This window comes from Chelonoidis abingdonii, chromosome 19 (assembly GCF_003597395.2).
Source record: "Chelonoidis abingdonii isolate Lonesome George chromosome 19, CheloAbing_2.0, whole genome shotgun sequence".
NCBI classification, from domain to species: Eukaryota; Metazoa; Chordata; order Testudines; family Testudinidae; genus Chelonoidis; species Chelonoidis abingdonii.
The window spans coordinates 38435700-38456739 of NC_133787.1; the positions used below are offsets into that span (position 1 = coordinate 38435700).

Here is a 21040-nt window from a genome sequence, read left to right on the forward strand (position 1 = left end):
CTCTGCTGGCTAACCCTACTGCAAGTGGCTTGCACAAACTCTCTGATACTCTTCTGTCCTCATCTACCTATTTAATCAAACTCCCTGGGCCCCGCTTCCAAGCCCTCCTGTTGGCCACGTCTCTCCCTATCCAGTCACTATTTTCCTGGTTCTTGTCGGTTTGCACTTTGGCGGAAGATGCCAGTCTGTCTAACAAACCCCTTTGGTGTGATTTGGGTTCGCTCCTGCCTTGCCCCACCTAGAACGAGTCGGGGTAGGATTTGATGTGTGGGACTTAAACCCATTCAGTAGTGGGGGGAAGAGGGTTAACTCTAAATGAATGAAATAAAAGCGGCTTTTCTGCATGGTTTTGGATCTTCAAATCTCTCTTCCGCCAGCGTCTGGCAGTGCGTGTTTGGTTCTGATGGCTGGCCAGTGGGCCTGTATGCGGTGGATTTGGTCTTGGTTCAGTTCCCAGTGGACGTACATGTTCCTCTCGTAATTCTGCCAACCACAACTGAAGCTGCTAACAGGGGATCCAGTGCAACATCAACCGGGGGATATAGGATTGGCTGAGTCTCAGGGCCTGAACTCCCCCCTCATCCCAGAGGAGGTCGAAGCTGAGACATGCCGTTGGAGCCTGGTGGAAGGAAGCTCCTGCTCATTCTCTACTTGTCTAATGAGTAAACAGAGAAGGGTTGTAAATCTGGCATCTTTCACTGACGCAGAGACCTTAAATTTTCACTCGGGAGGAGAGGTGCTGACAGGGGCCAAGTGCAAGAATCCGGGTGGAGAGGTGGCCCGGCACGCACACGCAGTGTTGTCAGTTGCGCATGCAGTTTCGGTGAGTGTACAGTCACAGATGGCATGCATGAATTCCCAGCGAAATCTCAAGCTCACGGCGTGGATGCGCGTTTCCCATGGCGGGTGCGATTGAGTTGCCCATTGAGTCAAGAAGGACTCTGATGACGTGCACCTCGAATGAATTTACACTTCTCTCTCTTTCTGCCTCACCCCTTTACAAATATTTGAAGAAGTCAGTTTTCGTAGGAACCTCTGAGGAAGTCAGGACCCGCCTGCACTTACACCTGTCCTGGCCTAGTCTCACTTCACTCTGTCCCAGGTTCCCAGCCTGACCACTTCCCTCCCTGCATGGGCCAGTGAGAACAACCACTCTCATTTGGTGACCTCTCCCATCCTTCTGTGCCTTATTCCTTTCTCGTTCAGCTGCAATTCCCTTTAGGGTGACCAGATGTCTCGATTTTATAGGGGCAGTCCTGATTCTGGGGTCTTTTTCTTATATAGGCTCCTATTACTCCCCACCCCTGTCCCGATTTTTCACACTTGCTGTCTGGTCGCCCTAATTCCCTTCTACTCTTCGGGTTGTAACTCTGATCTGCTTTATAGCAGCCCTGCTCCATCGCGTTAGGGGCCGTACAAACACCCAACACTGAAGTGGTCCCTGCCCCATGGTCTAACGCTGGTCAGCAGATCTTGGGCTCTGATGTTGGGCAGGGCTCGGGAGGGCTGTCTCATTGTAGCCCCTCTGGAAGGAAGTTTCCCGTTGCTCTCCTGCCTGTGTGAAGCTGCCATTTGCTGAGGGCCTGCCACTTGGTTAGGCACCTCCGCACAAGCTGCCTTGCACAAGTTATTCGCTGTCTGACCAGGGTGGACTTCCGATGGAGTCTTTCAGATCTCTCCTTCCAGAAACCAAACACACACAATCCTGTCTTGCTCACCTGGGCTTGGCTTCCTTGCCCAGTTTACACAGTCTGTTCTGCCTGTAGCCTTTCAACCTGCTCCTCTTTAATTCTCCTGCTTTTGAATTGATTCATCTGGCTTTTTCTTCCCTCCCTCCAGCCCCCTCCCTGCCCTTTGCTTTTAAAATATGGAGTTCAGGCGCTTACTCACTTTTCTGTCTCCCAGCTGAGGCCTCTCATGCAGGTTTCAGCTCCTATGATAATGCGGAAAGTTGAACTGGCCCCATTACTGCGCTGCGATGGTTGAATTGATAACGGCTTGATAATGGTGGAGATAGCCGGCGCTCAGTAGCCAATAGCTGTCCCTCTTCTCCCATTAACATTCCCCACCACGGATCGGCTGGGAGCTGCCTATCTGCTCTCCATTTCCACTCCTCCACTAGATAAGAATGGAAATACTGACTTCATAGCTCACTGATTAAAGTGTCTGGATTTCTGGATAACACACCGATAAATTATGTTTTTCAAAAAGAAGGTAGGAAAGGGAGTGCGGGGGGGAGGAACCGTTCAGTCCATTTTTAATTTTTCTCTCTCTCACTGTGCCCCGTTTTCTGCTGTGGCCAGCTCCAGCCCTTCCGGAATTGGGGGTTTCCTGCTAGAATGCATCCGCCCATCAAAGATTTGCATTCGTGTTTAGATTCTGCTGCCATTGAAACCTTGGAGCTGTGAACGGAGGGGAAAGCGGACACTAGTTGGCACCTTCTGGAGCTCGCCTTTCCCCGCAATAGGTGCCAGTTTCGCGTGGGTGAGATGGGAAGCCAGGGCTGATCATTCTCAAACCGAACAAGGGAACCATTCATATCCCAGGCTCTATTTGCCATGCAGCCCAGGCAGGCCACGCTCTGTATATTGAATTGTACCTTGAATATGCCTTAGCCATGGCGCCTTGGCTCAGGAGCCACTTAAAACCAAGCAACACACTAAATGCCAGTAGCCAGCACAAATAATTCTCTCTGCCCTAACACCACAACTCCCGCTCCGTAGCCTCCCCAGTCGTGACCCATGCTAGGACAGATGTGGGTGCAGGGAGAGGTGCCTTGCTTATCCCGGCCTTATCAAAACATCCTACGGTCAAGATCCAAACCACAGCATTAGCCCCATTGTCAGTCGTGGTGTTTCAGGCGGTTGCTACTGTATTTTTATACTGTAAGGGCATTGTCCGTTGGTCAGTAACCTGACCCCGGTGGCCTGCTTGTGTAAGCAACACTGCGTGAATAGTGCCTATGCAATGGGCGTGAAATATATATATTCCCCATGACTCTGATGAATCTAGGCCATTTCCAGCAGGGATTTGTCAAGCCAGAGCTTTGAAGATTTCAAAGCTTTCTGATTCTCTCCTCCACCCCCATTTCAATGTAGTCTCTGACCCATCAAGATTCCCCATCGGGGGGGGGGGGGGTTGCCTTTGTAAAGAGATTTTCTTTTTGGCGCAGAGGGTGGGGCGGAAAGAGTTGCTGTCAAGCAGGGAGAAGCTCATGAGAATAATAAGTTGATTTGCCAGCTGAATCCCTGCCCTTTTACCCAGTGGCAATCAAACCTGCTTCTGTAGCCATCTAGCTTTCATCCTGGGATCTGATGTCAGGCACTGTGGCACAGAGTGCTTCCCCCAGCTCACTGCTAAACTGTGCCATCCCCTTCTCCTTCCAAGGGTGGAAGGGAACTTGCCTGCAGGGAATGGGCGTAGGATTCACAGGGAGTCTTTGTCTATGGCTGGCTCTGGGACTTCCCAGCAGGATCTTCCTCTATGTTCCGTGTTTAAGATACGCCCAGCAGTGCTGCTGGACAGGAAGTGGAAAACACAGTATCCAAGTGAAATATCTGAACCAGAATTAGTCTAGAACATTGGGGCTACCACTCCAGGGTGGCGGAGGGTTAGGAAATTGTCCTGGGATCGCCAGTGATAATGAGTTGGAAAGCTTGTGTTTTAGGTGTCATCTGACACCAGAGCAACCAGTAGATGCAGAAGGGGACTCACGGTGGGGCGTTGGTGACCCAGGGACAGGACACCTGAGTGGAAGCTGTTGTTTCACTATGACCTTGGGGAAAATCCCTTAACCCCTCAGTGTCCGTCTATGAATAGGGATTAGCCATACAGACCTCTTGCAAAGCACATTGCACTTGGGAGATAGTGACCCATTCTGAATCTCCATCAATACTTCCTGCTGCACCTTGGGCTTTCCTTCCGGGTCTCCCATATAGGTCCGCATCAAGCCAACTCTGCTTAGCTTCTAAGCTCCGTTGGAATCACAGCTCATGGTTCTGTGGCTGCAGGTCATAACAGTGATGCAAAGGTTCTTGGTGGAAAACTGTTTAGATTGAAAAACCCCATTCCTGCAATGATGGCTTTTTAACTTCCTGCCTATTCCCAAGTCACAGCATGGTCTAGTGGTTAGAGCCAAGAGACAGGATCAGAAGGCCTTGATCCTAGCACTGTTTTTGATGCTGACGCCCTGTGTGATCCTGGGCAGCTTTTTACTCTGTCTGAGTTTCCTGATTTGTAAAACGCAGCTAACAATTAATACCAGCCTCCTGGAAGGGTTGAGGCTTAGTCTGTTAGTGGCTGCTGAAGGCTCTGGGACTTTCATATGAAAGTGGGTTTACAGATGCCAAGTATTAATATACCATCAATTCCTCTCTTCCCAACTTTATGAAGTGACTGGCCCTCCTGTTTGTTTGTCGTAGAGTAGTGCTAGAGACCCTGACTGAGAGCAGGGCCCCATTTGCTGGGCGAGAGACGCCTAGTGAGAGACACTTCCTGCCTCAAAGGGCTTAGGCCATGTGTACACTACAAAATTGAGTTGACCTGACTTACGTCCACACACAGCCTCTGCAGCGGTTACTTTGCTTGTGCATGTCTACACTTCCCTCCTCGTATCAGCAGTGTGCGTCCTCCCCAGGAGTGCTTGTATCGACTGTACTGTTAGCGTAGGGCATCGTGGGAAGGCTCCTCCAAGCCAGTAACAGTCAACGTAAGCAAGGCAGCATCTATACTGATGCTGCATCGACCTAACTGCCTTGACCATGACTTTGCGCCACTTGTGCAGGTGGAGTTATTCAGTCGGTGTAGTGGGACAGTTACGTCAGTGTGAGTGACATTTAAGTGTAGACGCTTTTTCATAGGTAGGTCCACGTAAACTACCTTGTGTTAACCTAACTATGTAGTATTAACCAGGCCATAGTCTGAACAGACAAAGTGTAGGAGATGAAACAGGTACAGCGAGATGAAGTGATGTGCCCGGGATCAGATCTGGGGCAGAGGTGGAATTAGAAAACATTTTTCCTGAGTCCCATTCCAGTCCAAGCATGGGACCATCCTGCCCCACCTTTCAAGCGCTCTGTATCCCACTGAAGGAAAGCTTTTCCTTTCAAGCCTTGAGGATGATGCAGTCTGATCCCAACAAAAGCCACTGCAGGAAAAATACTCTGCCTCCCCTTGAGGGAGTATTATCTCAGCAAGTGTCTTGTGAGCATGACTGATTTGTTAATGCAGTCAAGGTTTGTATTGTTTGCATCACACCACCCGACAGTGGCATCTGCCACGGCAGTGTATATGTTAGGAATAGGCCCTTACCAAATTCACAGTCCATTTTGGTCAATTTCACGGCCATAGGATTTTTAAAATTGTAAATTTCACAGATTCAGATGTTGAAATCTGAAGTTTCATGATACTGAAACCATGGGGGTCCTGACCCAAATGGGTGTTGGGGGAGGGGGGATTGCAAGGCTATTGTATGGGGAAGTTGTGGTATTGCCACCCTTACTTTTGAACTGCTGCTGGCAGCAGCACTGCCTTCAGAGCTGGGCAGCTGGAGGGCAGCGACTGTTGGCTGGGAGCCCAGCTCTGAAGGCAGCGCTGCAACCAGCAACAGCGCCGAAGAAAGGGTGGCATGGTATGGGGTGGGTTTTCACTTTTGGGGTAGGGGGCAGGGCCAACCTTACTGGTGAGTAATCAGCCAAGATGCCGTAGTCAGGGGGAGCACTGGTCACCCCCTATACACACAGCCAGCCCAAGGCTCCTTTAGCCCCTGAGTACTCGGCTTGGAGCTGGAGAGGGCAGGGCTGGAAGCACCCCAGCCAAGAGCTCCTACTGTACACCAAGCTCCATGCTCCCACCTCCAGGAACCTCCCCCAGCTGCCGTAAAGGTGGCAATACCATGCCCTGCCAGCCTCACGTCTGTGCTACTGCTGGCAGCAGCTCTGCTTTCAGAGCTAGGCTCCAGACAGCAGCTGCTGCTCTCTGGCTGCCCAGCTCTGAAGGCAGCGCAGCCACCAGCAGCAGTGTAGAAGTAAGTGTGGCAATCCCACGACCCCCCTACAATAGCCACATTTCATGGGGAGACCAGATTTCACAGTCTGTGATGCTTTTTTTTATGACCGTGAATTTGGTAGGGCCCTAGTTATTCACTTCCCAGCAGGGAGCACTGCTTACGGATATATGGATGCGGCAAGTCAGCTGAAAATTTACCTCCCCTTTCTGCTCACGTCTGTCTGTAAAATCTCCCTGATCAAATCTGTTCCATCTTCACTTTCACAGTGAAGTCCCAGTAGCTCACTAATGCACTGTTGTATGCAACCTGCCTGAAGCTAGCAGCCCTGCGATGCCTAACCAAGAAATCTGTTTCCAGCTTTCACACGGAGGTCACAAACAACAGTGCACTTGGAACACTGAGTGCCAAGAGTGAATGCCCGTGGTAACCCAGGTGAAGGTCTGGACTCTATTTTAAGCCAAAGATGGGGCTGGATATCTGTCAATTGTAACCTTTCATTTTCCTCGCTCATGTTCCTTCCGCACCTCTGAGTGGTAATCCTGGTTTTTAATTTGTATCACCACCATTGTCTGCATTCACTGCACTGTCAGGAACCAAGCTTACCTTCCAGCTTGGGTACTTACATGGCACCAGTCATTGTAGGGTTTTAGTGGCTTACAATCTTTGCTGTATTTATCTTCACTGCACCCCTGGGGGGCTGGGCAGTGCTGTGATCCCCATTGTATGTATGTGGGAACTGACCCCACCGAGAGCCTATGTGACTTGCCCAAGGTCCCATGAGAAGTCTGTAGCAGAGCAGGGAATTGAAACCGGGCCTCCCAAGTCCTAGGCTTGTGGATCATCCTTTCTTCACGCTGCCAAAATGTCCTAGAGCTGCTTCTTCCTTTGGCCTGTAACTGAGTCTCATCAACGCTGGGTCGAGTTAAGGCAAGTGGGGCACAGAGTCAGCAAACAGCTGCTTTTATCCAAAGCTGTGAGGTAGGTGAGTGAGCTTGAAGGGATGCTGGGTTCTGCAGAACATAGTCTGCTAAATTCTGTTGTGCATAAAAACACATGGCTTGGATCTGGGTCCTATTTTGTCTGACTCATATTCCACTCTGCATCCCCTGACATTTCTGAAGATCCCACCCTGCCCGCACTTACCACAGATTGTAATGCTTGTTACCTGGACGTCCTGGTAGCTTGTTACTTGAATTTCATGGTAGCTACTGCAAGTAGCTCTGTTGACTTCATGGTAGCAAACACTGTTTCAGTCTGCGGGACTGGAGCGGCTCATCTCTTACAATGCCACATTTTGAGAGTAGTGGCGAGGCATGCTGCCATCCATGGTGGTAAAAATAAAGACCTAAACTTTCTTGAACTTGGTTGCCTAAAGTTAGGCTCTTAACCCCATAATTGGGCACCTAGAACTGTGTGGTCCTCGCCCTGTCTCCTCCTCCCCACCCCCTCGTGCCAGTGCAGAATGTACAAATCCTCAAAAAGCCAACAGGGCACTGCGCATGCTCAGTACCGTTTGAAAATCAAGTCACTCTTAGGTTCTTAAATCTATATTTAGGCCACCTGCTTTTTGGTGCAAATGAGGAGGGGGAGCCTCTGGCTTCCAAACTTTCAGCTTCTTGTGCTGGGAAAGTATCGACTGAAAATCTAAGTTTGCTTCATCTAAATATAAAACTAAAGAGCAAACAGTATAAAGTTCATCTTTAATGTGCTGCCCCATTCCAGTTGGGCTGTTTTCTTTTTTTCTTCTTTTTTTTTTTTTTTAAAGGAACTGTGATAAAAAGCAGCGATAAAGCCAGGACTGTTTTGTGTAGGAGTTGGTATCTGCGTTATCTATCTCCCTTTTTCACTCTCTGAGCAGCTCTGTTGTTTTTTACTCTTATCTCGCTCCACCAAAATGCCAAGAACAAAAAAAAAAAAGCCTGCACGCACAAACTCCAGTGCCTCGACAATTCATGGACCTGCTGATAAAATGTTACAATTTTATTTTAATGGTAGGTTTTATTTTCATTTTGCAAATGAAGTCAAAATGCAACCAGGCAATGGTGCTGTACTCCCCAGAGCTCACCCCTTTTGTCATTCTCCCCTTCTTTCCTCATGTAATACAATCTGGGATGATCCGAGTGGCTACTGAGAAAGGCCTTGTTATATGCTTCACTCTGTTTGCCCAGGGGTTGAACAGTGATTGCTACCTCTGGCTGTGTTAACAGACTTAGTGGAAGCTGCTGCCACTTAAACTGCAAGATCATTTTGTGCTTCTATCTAGGACTCTGCCTGTGCATAAAATTCCTGCAGCAAGTGTGGTACCTTGTGTTGCGCTCCGTAGCTCATGAGTGAAGCAAGACTGGGCCAGAACTCCTGGGTGGTGATGTGTTACAGGGCTGGCGTTACCATGGGGCAAACTGAGGTGGCTGCCTCATGTGCCAGTCAATGTGGGGGCCTCTAGGACCCAGAGCGTAGAAAATTGTCTCTGCTGCTGGTGCATATGTATTCACTCTGCTCTAGATGCACAGAGATGGTGGAGTGTGGTGCTGGAGGAAGGAGGGTACAAGAGACATAGCAGGCAGGAGAAAAGGTGAGAGGGAATAACAGAAAGGAGCAGGAGCTGTGGGGGGAGAGAGGAGGAGGAGCCTCTTATATACCTCTCTAGCACCCACAAGAGACTGGACTGATTCACACCAGCTTCTCAGGGAGCTTCCTGGTTCCTGCTGCTTCCCTGAACCCACTTGAGGAGAACAGGCAGTCAGCTGAAGCAGTAGGAGCCAGTTAGGCCCTTAAGATGCTGATATCTTCCCTCACTCAGGCCCTGCTACCAGCCTGCTTATTTGTCCCCTTCAATTGAGCGTTGAGAGCCACTATAGCTGGCACAGAACAGCCGTCATGAGTGAAAGAAGAAAATGCCCCTCTGGGGCAGCATTCCGAAAAAGAAAGCAAGCAAAGGAAGCTTTTCTATCTAAGCAGGAAGGAGCTCTCCTGAGATACATAGACACAAATGTTCATGGGGAGCCTTCGGCCCGTGAGGATGGTATGGTGAGGAGTGGCTGATCTTCAGTTAGTAGATGAGGTTTGGACTGGCAGCTTGCGATCCATTTCCATCTTTGATGTACATGCACTTCCTGAGAACGTGTAAGATCGAGAAGTGTGTTGGAGAAGAACAGCTGCTGCTGAATTTAGTTCCTTAAGTCTAGATGATCCAGGACTGTGGACCACTTGAGCAGTAGCCTGAGGGACATCCTTGTATTACGTGGGCCACAGCAAGTGAAAAACTTCATGTTCCCCAAAGACAATAAAAACAGAAGTTTCCATCCAACACATTTCTGGTACGAAATCCCCAGTGGTGACAAAGTGAGAGGCCAGGGCTTATGTACTCAAAAACCCACAATGCTGCATACTGTTTTTGTTGCAAACTCTTCCAGTCTAATGTTCCAGCCACATTGGGTTCTACAGGAAGAAAAGACTGGAAAAATCTGGCAAGAAATCTGGCATGCCATGAGGAGATAGCAAATCACCAGAGAGCATTCCATAGGTGGAAAGAGCTTGAGATGAGACTAAGGTTAAAGGCCACCATAGATGATCAGCATCAAGAGAAGATTGCATCAGAGTCTCTTCAGTGTCAAAATGTTCTGAAAATGCCCATTTCCATTGTGAGAGTGCTTGCTGCTCAAAACCTAGCACTGTGTGGCACTTCAGATTAGCTGTATGTGCCGAACAATGGAAACTTCCTTAAAATTGTGGAGCTGATGGCTGAGTTTGATGCTGTACTCCAGGACCATCTAAGAAGAGTCATCATCCAAGAAATGTACACACCACTACCTGGGAAAAACAATTCAAAATGAGATCATACAGTTATTGGCCACAAAAGTCAAACAGAAGATTGTGGCAAATCTGAAGTCAGCAAGATATTACTCTGTTCTGGACTGCATAAATGACTTTAATGGTGAGTTTTGTAATGACAACAGAACCCAGTGAAAATGTCCCTGCAGTGGTGACTGTCAGAGAGCATTTTCTAGAATTTATTGACATTGATGATAGTACAGGAGCTGGTATGACAAATGTGCTTCTTAAAAAGCTGGAAAATACAGGAATTGCGATAGCTGATATGAGAGGTCAGGGCTATGATAGTGGTGCCGACATGAGAGGAAAGAACAGAGGAGTGCAGACATGGATCTGAGAATTAAACCCTCAGACTCTTTTTATTTTATTTTTTTTGTTCCATGCAGTTCTTTCATTGAACTTGGTGGTCAGTGATGCAGCATCAGCTTCTAGTGAGGCTGCTGAATTTTTTAATGTAATTCAAAGTATCTTTGTATGTTTTTTTTTTTTTTTTTCTGCATCAACTCATCGATTGCAAATTTTAAAGCAACATTTGGGAACATCCTCTCTGACTCTGAAACCACTGAGTGCCACATAATGGGACAGTCAAGAGGAGGCGATAAAGCCTATGAAACACCAAATTGGGAAGACAGATGATGCCATAGTTGCCATTATGGAGGATAATGCTATGACAGGAACTGTTCGTGGGAGAACAGTGGGAGAGGGAAATGGAATCACTAGAAACATACATAACTTCAAATTTCTGTGTGGCTTAGTGTTGTGGCATGACATACTGTTTGAAATAAATGTTGTAAGCAAGAGACTCCAAGGTGTTGACCTTGATATATCTGGAGCAATGGAACAACTGGACAAAGCAAAGTCATACCTACAGTCTTACCGGTCAGATGAGGGATTTCAAAACGTTCTGAAGAGTGCACAGAAGTTGGCAGAGGAACTTCACACTGAAGCTATTTTCCCACCCATTCAAGAATACAAGAGTCACCGAAGAAGAAGACATTTTGATTACGAGGCACGGGATAATCCCATAAGAGACCCTAAACAACAATTCAAAGTTGAATTCTTTAACCAGGTGCTAGATTGTGCAATACAGTCAGTTGAAGAACGTTTCATGCAGCTCAAGGAACAGAGCAGTATATTTGGGATGTTGTATGATATTCCAAAACTCCTCACTATACCTGAAGAAGACCTACACCAGCAATGCAGGGCACTAGAGACAGTGTTGACACATGATGACATGCGCAATATTGATGCAAGTGATTTAGGTGATGAACTGAAAGCCCTTTCAAGATACATTTCAGCAGGATCAACGCCAAAGGCTGTTCTGGAATATATGTGCACAAATAAGATGACCACCCTCTTTCCAAATGCTTTTGTTGCTCTGCGCATACTTCTAACACTTCCTGTAACAGCTGCCAGTGGAGATCGCAGTTTTTCCAAGCTGAAGTTAATAAAAACACTTCTATGCTCCACAATGACAGAGGAGAGGCTGGTCAGCCTTGCTTTTACACAACCATCTCAATAAAGCATGAGCTGGCCCAGACTGTAGACTTTCAGGAAGCAGTTCAAATCTTTGCAACCAAGAAGGCACAGAAAGCACCACTTTGATTATTCAAACAGATAAAAATGCCAGTGTTTACTATGCAGACAAGAAAAGTTACATTTGCTGTTCAGGTGTTTGCAAGTTAAGTGTTACTTAAAATTTTTGAACAAAGCATTTTAAGTTGTTAGGTCTCCTTTATTGGGGTAGGTAGCAGAGCAGTACCATGAGAGGAGTAGAAAAGGAAGAAGGCCGAATTGAGACCTTTCAAAGTTTTGGCCCAAGCGAGGGGGCATGGGGACGTCATTTGAGCTCCCCGCCTCAGGCGCCAAAATGTTGTGGGCCAGCCCTGGTGTTGTAGGAAGTGGTGGCAGTGACTCATTAGGGGGCTCCTTCCCTTTGGGTCAGCACTGTCCCGGGGTGGGCTTACGGCGTGGTCTATATTGCGGGAGGTGCGATCCTTAGGGTGAGCGTTAAAGCAAAGGCCATGACTTTCAGCTACCCCATGGCACTTTCTACAAGATAAGGTGTGTTTACTTCAGCATCCCACCTGTTAAACAGCTGCCACATGCCAACCCAGAGGTGGCTGCATTTCATCAATTATTTTTGTTGTTCATAGCTCTGTCACAGCACCTTTAAGGCTCCCCTGACATTTTAAAAATGCTTTGAGGTCCTTTGGCCTAGCAGGGCCTGGTGGTTTACTGTTATGCTAACGCCTGTGACACCTTCGCTGGAAATAACACCTTTTGAAAGTCTAGCAATTTCCTCCTGAGAGTTTCTGCAACATGATAAGCACATGTAAATGAACTTGTCAGCTGTGTGCTGATTGGCTGAGTTACCTGTGACATCACAATGCCACCTCCACAGAAAACTGTTTCCTCTGTTTATCTCCCTTTCTTGCTTTGCTCCTGGCGTGTGCCACGAGCAGTCTGGGGGCTGAGCCTAGGGTGAACAGGTGCCTCGATTTTATAGGGACAGTCCTGATATTCAGGGCTTTTTCTTATATAAGTGCCTATTATCCCCCACCCCCATCCCGATTTTTCACATATGCTGTCTGGTCACCCTTGCTGAGCCGGAGGGAAAGAACAAGGGGGCTCTTGCATCCCTGCTCAGGATCAGTTTCCTGTTTGTCTTCAGTGTGACCGGTTGCTTTAAATTCTTTAAAAAATGAAGTTGCTGGGGAAACCTGGGTGTCCCAAACTTTGGCTTGGCCCAGTTGACTTCTCCTGCTGCATCTGCTCCCCTGCTCTTTCTGGAAGTGACTGGCTGACTGATCCAGGGCCTGTTTCTTAGCTTCCCACTCCTAGCCCAGGGCAAAAGAGGCACCCAGACTCCCACGCGGGGAGTGTGTCTGGCTTTGGAGCGTGATTCTTGGAGTAGAAACCAGACAAGATGTTTGGTCTCCTATAGGGGTGTGTTGGATTCCTGGGTGGTTATTTTATTTGTTTTCCTGTAGTGCCTAGAGGTCCCCCTCTGATCTGAAGGCTTGATTGTGCTGGGTGCAGTACAATCACATGGACTGTCTGTGCCCTGAAAAGCTAAACAATCTGAGTGAGAAGATTAAGGGTGAGAGGCAGTTTCATCTCCCTTCTAGAGATGGGGAACTGAGGTGCAGCGAGGGGAGGGGACTTGCCAAGGGGGTCTGCGCCAGAGGCAGAAGTTGAACCCAGATCCTCACATCCCAGTCTCCTGCCATAACCCCAAGCTCATTCTTGCCAGGAGTGTGGAAATACCTTGAGACTGTCAGTTCCAGCTCAGATCTGCCATGTTGGCTGGAAAGCGGCCAAATACCAGTGGCTCTTGCCAGACCAATTAGGCACCTAATTTTCAGCATTCTCAAGTTGGACTCTGTTGTCCTGAATGATGGGTTACAAGCAACATTTTTCCTATTAGCATCCCGTGTCCGAACTCCGCTCCAGTGTCCCACGATCCTAACATGAGCACCTGGGGCCTGCAGAGCACCCGGATGTGTGCAAAGTGCAGAATGACTCATGCAAGCTGGTGGGCACATCTGAAAGCAAAGCTTTGCTTGGAATCCTCTGTCAGTTAGTGTGTTGGCATCCACAGGCAGTGAACTCCTGTTTCCCTCCCATGCCCTCGAGCCATATCAGCTGGGATCTAAAATGCCAACTGTCTCCCCGGGAAGCACTTAACCTGGTCAGAGAGTCCATGCAACAGTGTGGGTGCAGCTTCACCTGAAGGAAGGCAATGCTATCAAATTCATAACACGGAACTCTTACTGAGCGAAAGATTGCCCTGAAACGCAGGTCGTGACCCTGGAGTCCCATCTGGCAACGCCACTGCAGTGTGTGTATCTTACTTAGCATGCTCCGTGCCAAGGCTTCGTCAAAATGCAACAGCTGCCGCGACTTATCTAAAACCTGTTTATAAACCGACTGAATGGAAACAGGTGCTAGCCACTATGTGGACACACACGTGTCTAGTTTGTACCTGTGTATTTACCAAAGCCAGCAAAACTGAATAAGCCATCCTGAAGCCAAGTGTCTGTACACAAATCTACACTAGATCAGGTTAGGGTGACCAGATGTCCTGATTTTTATAGGGACAGTCCTGATTTTTTTGGAGCTTTTTCTTACATAGGCACCTATTACCCTCCACCCCCGTCCCGATTTTTCACACTTGCTGTCTGGTCACCCTAGATCAGGTTAAACTGGTGCCAGTTGGTGTGTCGACCAGGCCTTGTGGTAAAATGATGCTCTTCCCCAGTGACTTGTGGTGGGACAGAAGGCGATGGAGATGTGGGTTCCTGCACAGCCCGGTCGGGTGGGAAGCATTTTGCATTCCCACTACTTCAATCCGTGGCCATTTGTGTTGCTCCATCAGTGCCTTCAAAGCGAGGCTGTTGTTTACACCATGGTCAATAGATGAATGTGGAACGCTGTATTTGGGTACCCGCTGTACACTGCAGGATCCTGCCTTGCTTTGCTTGGAAATGGTTCAGTCTATCCAACGTTCGTCTAGAACCCAGCCCTCTTTGGCCCGAGGTTTTGGGTATCCTGGGAGACTCTGCGAAGCTGGAACCCTTAGTGCATCGCTTGGCCATTCTGACTAGAAAGACCCCTTGTAGCTTCTCCAGATATTGGAAGGCCGTGAGCTTTAGATTTCTGTAACACAGACCTGAAGAACAGCTCTGTAAGCTTAAAAGCTTCTCTCTCTCACCAGCTGAAGTTGGTCCAGTAAACGGTATCACCTCGCCCACTTTGCCTGTCTAACATCCTGGGTCCAACACAGCTACAACAACACTGCAACTATCTTTGGAACAGTAATTTATCCCTAGATTAGCCAGATGTCCTCCAGTTTAACCTACGACCTCAATATCGCCTGGTATTGATGATCTCCATATGGGTAACAGGCTGGTGCAAGAATCTAATATTTTTATAAACTGGCTAGTATTTCTCTCCAGCGATGAGATGTGCATAGATGTACCTAAAGAAACTCTGGGCAGAACTTTTCTTTCTAGGGCTGATTTTTTTCCCCTTTTATTTAGAATCTTTGTGATTTATTCCCCGGGGGCCACTGTAACTGCGTCCTCCCCTTCCACCCCACCCTAGCGTGCCCCTTTCCTTCTGTTTGAGCAAAACCCCCCTGCCTTTGAAGGGAAAGTGGCGGGCAAAGTTAGCAGCGCACCTTGGATGCGCCTCACTCATCAGCATCCAGTGTCTGGTCCCCCAAAGTTTGACCAGAAGGATGCATGACCTGTGTCCAGGGAAAGGACTCGAACTGACAAACCAGTTACCTAGGTGGCTCTCTTGGCCTCCCAGGCAGGGCTGGTGTCAGTCTTGTATGCAGGAGCATTGTGAATATACAGGTGGGTGATTCTATCTCCTCCTCCATGAGCGGTGCACGTCATGGGCAGTTGTTGGCCAGGGCTCCTTGGCCAAGGCCTTTCTCCTCAATGTCTTTGCTCCAGACTGAAAGGTGGCCTGCCAGCCTGGTGCGGCTTTGCAAAAGCATTTTTGGAACAGGCCTCCCCTGGTGGGGACTTGCCAAAGCTTGGGTATGTGTCTTGGGCTGAAGGGGCCATTTGTTGGTCCTTAGCCTAGTTGCAATGGCGGGGAATGTGTAGGACTGTCCAGAGTCTGAGACAGCGAGAGGCGAGTAGAAGTAGCTTCCCCTCTTGAAAAGCAGCAGCTCAAATTCCAGAATAAGCTCAACCAAGTGGCCCTCACTCCGATTCCGTGTGTCAGCAGATCGCCGGTTGGCACTCATCCTGGCTCTCTAGACAGGAGTTTCAGGGTTTTCAAATGAGATCTCCCGCCCCTTGCAGCATGCCGTCTCCTGACTGCTTAAGCCTGCAGTGATGTCACCTTGCTGCAGGAACAGTTGTGATGTTAGCAAGTTAGACTTATGGGTTCTGGGGAGTCCCTTTGTGCCTGGCACTGGCAGATTTGGAGTGTGAGAGTGTGTGTGCACGCGCACACAATAAATCCCTTCTGGAATTTCTCCCCTTGTGTGAAAGTTCCTTTTCAAAATAGCTTCCTTCCCCAGTCCAGGACCGATATGTGTCTGCTTCTCTGAGTCATAGCAAGGACAGTCCTGCATAGTGCCTCCCTCTGCTGCGGTGTCTGAGGTCCTACCCAGATGGGGGGGGGAGGGGGCGAACTTGTAGAAGTTAGGGGGAGGGAGAACCAAGGCATGTTCCCAGCAAGCTTTGCAAGCAGATAACTAGCGCTGGCAGGGATGGAGGAGCTACAGAGGAGAATGTGCAGAGATGACGAGGCTGGTGGAGGATGAAAGGAGAGTGTCTGAGGTCCTGTGGCTACTGCTGTACTGAGCTTTCTTCCCTCCCACCCCCACCTTGAAAGTTGTGACCGTCTTTTAAAAGTGACTCCCCCAGCCTCTCTGCTCTTCCTTGGGGAAGCTACCTGAAATCCACTGGTGACCTCTGCAGCTCTTTGCAGGGCAGCGAGGCTGGCAAACCGCTTGAAGGAGTGATTGAACAGAACCTTCCCCTCCCTTCCAGGCAGAAGCCTGTAAGTTCTGTGTGTCTCCTTGAGCCAAACCTGCAGGCAGGAAGCAGGGAGACTGGCTGAACATCCCTGGGACTAAAACTCAGTGATCAAAACCAAAAGCCCAATCTGCTTCTTTAATGAGCTGTCAGCTGCTTTTGCGGGGAATTCTTCCCAGCTGCTGTAATGTCAGGGAAGTGTTTACAATCTCTCTGGTGCCGCTTACATCATGTGTCTGCATCTGGTCTGAGCTGCCACCTGAGGAAACCACAGAAGCCGTCTTCCAAGGAACAGACCCTTTCCTCTCCGCTGGAGACTCTCTGCGGGCAGGAGCCATGGTGCCTGCCACACAAATGGAGCAGGCAGCCCCGGTGGGGGGAGAAACTCCCACCGAATGTATGGGAGCCTTTCTGAGCTCCAGGGGTAGAGGGGCACAATCATCTGGCCTTCCACACACACACACACACCTCCCCCTGCCCCCATGTAAATCAAGAGTAACTCCATCAAAGGCCAGAGACATGGAGTGTGAATCCAGAGCAGAATTTGCTTCTGTCTCCATTTCCCTCTCTCTGCTCCCCTGCCACGTGGGAATGAAACTCCTTTCCCTCCCGTGCAAAGACGCCTGGCTTGGAGACTGCTGTTAGTGGGAGAGGAGACTCTGTGCCATCTCCAGCACGCCTGAGGCTAGGCTGGATTGGGTCCATACCTGCTCTGTGTAAGGAAGATCCTGGGAGACAGGCAGGCTGCTAGACGCTGGGCAGGGCTGGTCTTTGCCAGTCTGGTTCTTGCTTTTTCCCACTGAGGATGGGGAAGGGGGGGGATGGAGCCCTCTACAGGCTCCTGCAGCCTGGGCGTAGTAGCACTGGAGGAGAGGCAGCTGCTCGCCCAGGCAGATTTTCTTGCCCACAAGTGAACAAAAGTGGCTTCTTTACACTCTCGCAGCAGCTGTTGCCTTAGACAAGCCTGTCCTGACTGGGGAGAAAGATCACGGAGAGGCTGAATCCAGTGGAGACGGGGAAGGGGATCAAGACCTGTCCGGATCCCCTTCCAACTTCCACCTTTACGCCCCACTCTGTTCTGGGTCCACCCTGCAGGCCCCCCCAGCAGCACTCCACTAACAGAGCGCGCGCACACACACCCACGCACGCGCACACACACACACACACACACACAAATCATGTGCCAAATGCAGTCCTGCGCACTGGCAGGGAAGTCCTCAAGCATTCCTCAAGCGTACCCATAGCAGATCTCTCCCTCGGGTCCTTCCTGCCCTGCCAGAAGCTGGGGGGAGGGCATTCCTGAGGGCTGCATCTGGTGAGCAAATATTTGCCAGCTTATTCTAGCTTGGAAGAAAAAAGTAAAATCTCTCTGGCAATAGGAATGGAGGAATCCCCATAAGCAGCTGGCCAATGCTCCATCTTGTCTGTTATCCCTTCTCAGCCAGGATGCAATAACACTGGCTTCAGAAGGAAGTGTAAATCCCCTGTAATGGACAACTGTGCACTGACTTTCCCAGAGGGAAAATTTCTTCCCGGCTGCTGGCAGTGAGTAGCTGACTCGTGCCCTGAAGTATGAGGGTGTATATCCCTGAAGCACTTTTTCTCCTAGTTAGTGCGTGGTGGTAATATTCTGACGTTACTGGCTCAAGGTGAAGCTGCTTCACCGCTGGGGCTGTATAGAGCCGTGGGACAGGAATACTGCACCTTGTGTCCAAGCATCTCAAAGTGCTTTATGCTCACTGAGAAAACCACCCACCTTCATAGATGGAATCATAGACTTTAAGGTCAGAAGGGACCATTATGATCATCTAATCTAACCTCCTGCACAATGCAGGCCACAGAATTTCACCCGCCCACGCCTGTATCAAACCTGTGTCTGAACCACTGAGGTCCTCAAATCATGGTTTAAAGACTACAAGGTGCAGAGAACCTTCCAGCAAGTGACTCATGCCCCACGCTGCAGAGGAAGACGAAACCCCCCAGCGCTTCTCCCAATCTGCTGTGGAGGAAAATTTCTTCCCGACCCCAAATATGGCGATCAACTAAACCCTGAGCATGTGGACAAGACTCGCCAGCCAGACACCCAGGAAAGAATTCTCTGTTGTAACTCAGATCCCACCCCATCTAACATCCCATCACAGGCCACTGGGCATAGTTACTGCTAGTAGTCAAAGACCAATTAATTGCCAAAATTAGGCTACCCCATTATACCATCCCCTCCATAAACTTATCAAGCTTAGTCTTGAAGCTATATGTCTTTTGCCCCCAGTGCTCCCCTTGGAAGGCTGTTCCAGAACTTCACTCCTCTGATGGTTAGAAACCTGCGTCTAATTTCAAGTCTAAACTTCCTGACAGCACCTTGCAGGGTTGAGGACCGAACAAGCCTCCTCTCTGATAGACTCGCTCCAGTGGGACACCAAGGTGGGAGTAGGACCCAGGTGTCCCTCCTTTTGCTCCAAGCCTCGAAATCGTGTGGCTCCCCTTTAAGCCATGAATAGGACGAAGTTGGCAGATTTCCCACTTTGCAGGCACCCATCTCCCCTGCTGGTCCCAGAATCCTCCTCTGCCTTTGTCAGCCTCACTCAGCAGCTGGGGTGTGAGAAATGCCAGCAAAGTAACTTTTCTAGAGTCCAAAGGTCTAAGCGCCAGGGCTTACTGGATGCTGCCTGAGCCACTTTTGTTGCTTTGTTTACCCCCTTGGGTCTCCAGCTTTCTAGACCTCCTCTCCGTCATGGCGTGCTTGATGGGGGGATTCGGTAGTGTTCTGATGACGAAGAGGTCTAGAGTGCCATGGGAACCCTTCCTGAGACCAATATGTTCCGGGCCTTGTTCTCTGCTCCATGTAGCTGTGTACAATTGCATGAACCTTCATTGTGATTATTTGCCTCTCACTCCCCAGGCTGCAGAAGCAGCCGCTGGTGGTCAATGGACCGGCACAGCAACTGCACCGATCTCCTTGCAGAGACTTGGATCTGAATCTGCTCAGGTATCTATAGAACCATGACCTTTGGGGGCAGGAAGGGAATGGGTCCTCTCAACTGCTCTGCTCTTCATAACTCCCAGCGAGCCAATGGGTGGGGCAGCTCTGAGATCTGGATGGGAAGGCAGCAGGAGTGGGACTTGGCTAATGGATAAAGGAGCCGGTTCAGGGGGAACAGAAGTGGGCCTCGAGTTGCTTGGGGCTTGACTCAGAGACTGTCTCCTCCCTTCTCTCCACTGCCAGCCACGCTGGGTGTTTGAAAGTTCCATCTTTGGAGATGACCTGGAGCATCTGACTCCCCTGGGCATGTGAAACCATTTGAAGCATGACTACTGGCTCCTGGCTGTGGGCACAGTCGTCCGTCAGCATGCTGGCCCAGCATGCATCCCCCAACTTCCTCTTTACCCACAGCTGCTAACAGAGGCCTTGAGAGCTCTTGCTCATTCCAGATCCTTTTTTGAAATAGGACCAATATCCTGGTCAGTCCCACTGGGGATAACTACTGTGCATTCTGCCTAACACATGTCGGTTGGAGATGGTGGTTATTCTCTTCCTGTCCTAAACGAGTGGTGGCATGTGCTGCTAAACAGCTGTGACTCAGAGCTGGCTGAAGAGATTGTGCAAAATATACACCCCCATGCTGGACGTAGCTTGCTTATTCTGGGATTCTTCGAAGTGGAGAGCTGTAAGAACTGAAATCTCCTTTGATTTTAAAAGGAAAAACTTACCACTGGGTTAGACTTGTACCATTCGTCTCCCATTGGGCAGAGCCTCTGAGTGCGTAACTTACATTCATCCTTCTTCAGCAAAGCACTTAACCATGTGCTTGACTTGAAGTACATGGTTCTGGCCCGTTACTTCAGCAGAACATCGGTACGTGCTAAATTTTGAGCATGTATTTCTGTGCTTTGCTAGGTAGGGATGGGCTGTTGCAATGGGCCCTTAATGAGCCCATGCTTTTGGGGTGACTCAAAACCAGGAAGAGGTGAAAGCAGCTGGCTTTACATTACACTTACATTAGTATGGAATTGAGAGCATGGGGTTTTATTTCTAGCCATGACTGATTGCTTCCCCTTTGCCTCGGTTTCCCCATCTGAAAAGTGGCATCCATGTTACTATCCGAGCCTCTGGATGGAAGGTGCCATAAAAGCCCAGACTCAAGCCAAAGCCCCTTTGTGTCTGGTCTAGTGTGGGTGTAATTTTAAACACTTTTCCCCTTCCGTTTACAGTTCCTCTCCCCCTCCCTCCTTCCTTCCTCCTCCTCTATCAGATGAAAAGCCAGGATTGGATTAAAAGTCGTATTCTCTTTTGTGAAGCAATCTGTTTCTATCCATCTGATGTGTCTTGAGGGCTGGGGATGGCTCTATTAGAATCTTTCCTCCCTTAAAATCTATCAGTGCTTTATCGGCCCTATCTGAAACGTAAAGTCACTTCATTGCCATTGTTCCTGTATTTTCTTTCTCATTATTTTCTTTTCCCCCCCGCCCACCCCAGCACCTCCCCCTTGTTGGCTGTTTGATATGATGCGGGCTCTCTTACTATTCCTATTAGTAATCGCGTCCCCTGAAGTGAAACAATCTCCTGTAATCTATCAGTGGTTTATCTGGCCTATCTGAGAGCTGAGAATGGCCGGGCCCTCAGATGGCGCCATGCTTGGGAGCTGATAAAGTTACAGAGTTCAGCCAGTGATGAATGTTAAGTAACTACACCCCGGTT

At 49.2% G+C, this 21040-nt stretch overlaps 1 protein-coding gene across 6 annotated transcripts in view; it reads left to right on the top strand.

Moving 5' to 3' along the window:
• Positions 1–21040, top strand: part of ZFPM1 (zinc finger protein, FOG family member 1) — a 132728-nt gene that overhangs the window by 13685 nt on the left and 98003 nt on the right. Inside the window, exon 1 of one of the 6 annotated variants that reach the window (XM_032764261.2) lies at positions 19190–19330. The exons of the other annotated variants lie outside the window; for them this stretch is intronic. Coding sequence (XP_032620152.1) covers positions 19205–19330 — 126 coding nt within the window. The 5' untranslated portion in view covers positions 19190–19204. Of the gene's footprint in view, positions 1–19189; positions 19331–21040 lie in introns of those variants that run through there. 6 annotated transcript variants of the gene reach the window in all.